Source organism: Echinops telfairi, unplaced genomic scaffold (genome assembly GCF_000313985.2).
Source record: "Echinops telfairi isolate 266 unplaced genomic scaffold, ASM31398v2 ScPeMD7_443;HRSCAF=831, whole genome shotgun sequence".
NCBI classification, from domain to species: Eukaryota; Metazoa; Chordata; class Mammalia; order Afrosoricida; family Tenrecidae; genus Echinops; species Echinops telfairi.
Window position 1 is genome coordinate 80,903,146 of NW_022104341.1, and position 3,848 is coordinate 80,906,993.

A 3,848-nucleotide genomic window follows, 5' to 3' on the forward strand; every position below is an offset into this window, starting at 1 on the left:
AACAAGAATCGAACCAATTAGCATTTCCTCTTTTTAAAATTAAACTTGTATTTAGTCGGAAACAAACAAAACAAAAAGAAGCATTACTAAAACTCTAAAGGAATCATTAACCATAAATCCAGCACATGCATTTCAGTGTTCTACTGGTATAATCAATAATCACATTCTATAACAGAGCCTAAGGAACATTGCCATTAGATGTGACCCTGGCCCTCACCCTCAGATTTATGTCAGAGTAAAGCTGACATTCTGCCAGGCTCTGCACCCAAGTGCTCCCAGCCCAAGCCCCGGAAGCAAAGCATCTGCCCCGTCACACAATTTTGCTCAAGTTGTAGTAAAACAAAACCAAAGTTTTCTTATTTTCTACAGGAGATGGTCAGTTATTTGACAAACACTAAAACACTTCTGGAAAGTTATTTATGAGTTTGTTTACCAAACACAATCTTCAAGAAGCAACTACACAAAAAGTTTGTTTGAAAATTTGGTCCGCAAATTCACTTAACGGATTGGAAATTTTAAATCTGCAAGAAAAGGGGAAAACTGGGGATTCCTAATCCTAACAGATTGCAATTAGTAAGGGTATATACATATATACCCTTAAAATTCTGCTCACAGAAGGCACAGACTTAAAAGGAACAGTCTTGTCGAATAAAAACAAAAAGTAGCTGAAATCCTTCTATGTTTTGTGAGCACCACAACTAAGATAAAGCTGAACCTTAATTCGCCGTCTATCTAATCATTCCTGTGACAAGAAGAAAATCAAAACAAAACAAAAACCCTGAAGGTAAAAGTTTAATCTGTCTTACTACACACTTTCCAGCCATTAATTGAGATGTAATTATGAAAGATCAAAATTGCCTTAAGAGGGGGTTGTGACAGCAGCTATCAAAGCAATATTCAAGCATGATTCCAAGGACGCCTTCAGGGGTCAAGTTAGCCTTCTTTGTCAAAAATCTTTACAACTGCATCAAAAACCTGTAATGGAAAAAAAATCATTAATGAACAAAGCAGACATTGCCAAAGCAGCATAGCTTAAGTCCATTTTATATTAAATTTTAAATGGTTGACCAAAACCAAACTCACTGCCATCGAGTCAATGCTGACTCACCACAACCCCGTGTGTTTCTGCGACTGTAACTCTTTTTTTATCATTTTATTAGGGGCTCATACAATTCTTACCACAATCCATCCATCCATCCATTGTGTCAAGCACACTTGTACATATGTTGCCATCATCATTCTCAAAACACCTGCTTTCTACTTGAGCCCTTGGTATCAGCTCATTTTCCCCCCTCCCTCCCCAGTCCCCCTTCAACCCTTGATAATTTATAGATTATTATTATTTTGTGAGAATGTAACTCTTTACAGGACTAGAAAGCTCAGTCATTCTCTAAGGAGCTGCTGTGGTTTCAAACTGCTGACCATGAGGATCACAGCCCAATGTATAACCACTATACCACCAGGGTTCCTTTTACTTTAGAGAAAGAGTATCATAAATACATATAAAATCATAAATATGTTGTATTCAACTTTACAAGTGTCTTAAGGGAAGACAAATCTCTTGAGAGATGATCAGTATTTTGATAAAACAAAGTGGCTTATCTTCTTAGTTCTGATTCAAGTTTTTCTCATATATTGCCTGCCCTCTTTAGGAAATAGTGATGGATGATAAAAAATATGTCAAACGCATGACCAAAAATCAAGGTCCAGGAGAAGCAGATTTAGGGAGTTAGGAGAAGGGAGACTAGGTGAATCAAGGGACCCTAGACATCTTCAGCAGGCACGATGGGCTGTAAGTCCCCATTCAGAGGGGGCTGGTTTCTGAGGGGGAGGGGAATGAGTCGGGGAAAGCCTGCAGCGGGGAGCCCTGTGCTCTGTTACCAGTGAGGAGCAGAACAACCTGGGCTTCCACAGGACAATGCTGTTCATGTTTCAGTTCCAAATACGAACTCAGTAATTGGGGTTTTTGTTTGTTTTCTTCATCGCAAAATGCCAATTTGTCAATGCTTAAGGAAAGGGCTTGGGATTAATCACCCTTCCTTATGAAAACGTATAGAAAGGTATAAAGACCACTTCACACACTATTCCCAAAGGAGACGAAGCATAAACGAATCTTTCATTGAGCCTCCAGTCTTGAAAAAAAAAAAAAAAATCAATGCCACGGTTTTCTGGCCTGCCTGCCTCAGAAGAAGTCAGCCATGTTCACGCAGCTGACTTCTTATCGAGACAGGATGTGCAGATACTCACGTCCTCCACAGACCTGGACGCATCTATCTTCCTGACTTTCCCCATTTCCTCATATAAGTCAATAATTGGCTTTGTTGATTGCAGGTAGGTCTGAATTCTGCAAAAGAAGCAACTGTTAACAGCATTCTTGTTAGCCATCCTCTCTCCTCCATGATATAGATTAACTGAGAGGACAATACCGGCCCTGACCCAAATGACTCAAATACTCTCTAAGGTGAACCAGTGGACACATTTCAGCAAGACATTGTATTACTCTAGGCCAAAACGTGGCAGATATTTCATCTGTCACCAAGCTCCGCATTGAGGCTGAGGTAGAAACAGATAAAAACTGGCAAGTACCTCTTTTCCAAGCTTTCTCTGTTGTCATCAGTTCTACCACTGCTCTTTCCCCTCTCAAGACATCGTTCAATACAAATCTAAAGAGAGACAAAAGTCATCAAAAGAATAGCAAGATATGAATTTGTTATTCTTTTAAACTGAAAAAAATTTAAAGGTATTACCAAAAAAATCTCTACATTAAACCCAATGTATCTAATTCATTAATCAACATGCAAAACTTTTTAAAATTTAAACATGTGGTTCAATTTATATAAACTTGCTTAAATAAGTACAGAGCATAAGAATTCATACATGACTCAGTTTTTCCTGTGTGTGCTTTTTCATAAACCGCAATAAAAAGAAGATCTGTAAGTTATTGGCTCCATCTAGGATATACTATTAACTTATTTGATATGAATTACATGCTTCAAACTTCATTCCCTTTCCCCTTACTTGTCAATAATTCCATAAATATCCAAATATTCAAGCGTCAACATATTTGCATTTGAATAAAGCATCCCTTGTTAATGGTGAATAAACATTCCTTGGTTATAAAGCTGTGGTAACATTCTACAGTTAACTTTGACGGATAAGTGAAAACATATTTTGGGGGTTGGAGGAACAGTTACTTTAAAACAATGCAAAGGCTGCAGCCAGTCTCTCTACGAAAGGCACAACATTTACAACTTAGCCTAAGAATAGCAACCCTTCCAGGCACAACTTCAGATTCCTCTTCCTTCAGGAGGACAGCACTGATTCAAGGAAGTTTACATCCCAGCAGCTGTCAGAGGCTGGCATTTTAATGAAATGATTCCCAGAAGTTCATTTAGTTATTCCAAGGTAACTCTGGGTATGTCATTTGAAGTGTCAGAGGAAAAAAGAACACTTTTCCCAGGTCATTTCACTCCCAAAGACAAATTAGGCTGTTCTGTGGGTCTCTACGTACCCTCATTTTGGATTGTAACTCAATGTACAGAAAGCCAAAGTCCTCACAACTGGACCAATAAGTAACATCACAATAATCAGAAAAACGACTGACGCTATCAAGGATGCCATCTTGCTAGGAACCACAATCAACACTGACAGAAACACCCAGTCAAGAAGTCAGATGACAACCCAGCCATCCCCCTACTGGGATTATACCCAGAAGAGGCAAGAAACAAACCAAGGCCAGACATCTGTGCTCCAATGTTCTTTGTGGCACAGTTCACAATTGCAAGGAGTTGGAAAGCAACCCAAATTTCCATCAACTGACGAATGGATTAAAAAACTGTGGTATACAA

The 3,848-nt window shown here is 38.8% G+C and overlaps 1 protein-coding gene across 1 annotated transcript in view; it reads right to left on the reverse strand.

Moving 5' to 3' along the window:
* Positions 1-776: 776 nt before the first annotated feature.
* CMPK1 (cytidine/uridine monophosphate kinase 1) overlaps positions 777-3,848 on the reverse strand; it is a 40,555-nt gene continuing 37,483 nt past the window's right edge. The window contains exons 4-6 of the mRNA XM_004699447.2: positions 2,587-2,663; positions 2,248-2,344; positions 777-975 (exon numbers count right to left, since the gene is read on the reverse strand). Coding sequence (XP_004699504.1) covers positions 934-975; positions 2,248-2,344; positions 2,587-2,663 — 216 coding nt within the window. The 3' untranslated portion in view covers positions 777-933. The remainder of the gene's footprint in view (positions 976-2,247; positions 2,345-2,586; positions 2,664-3,848) is intronic.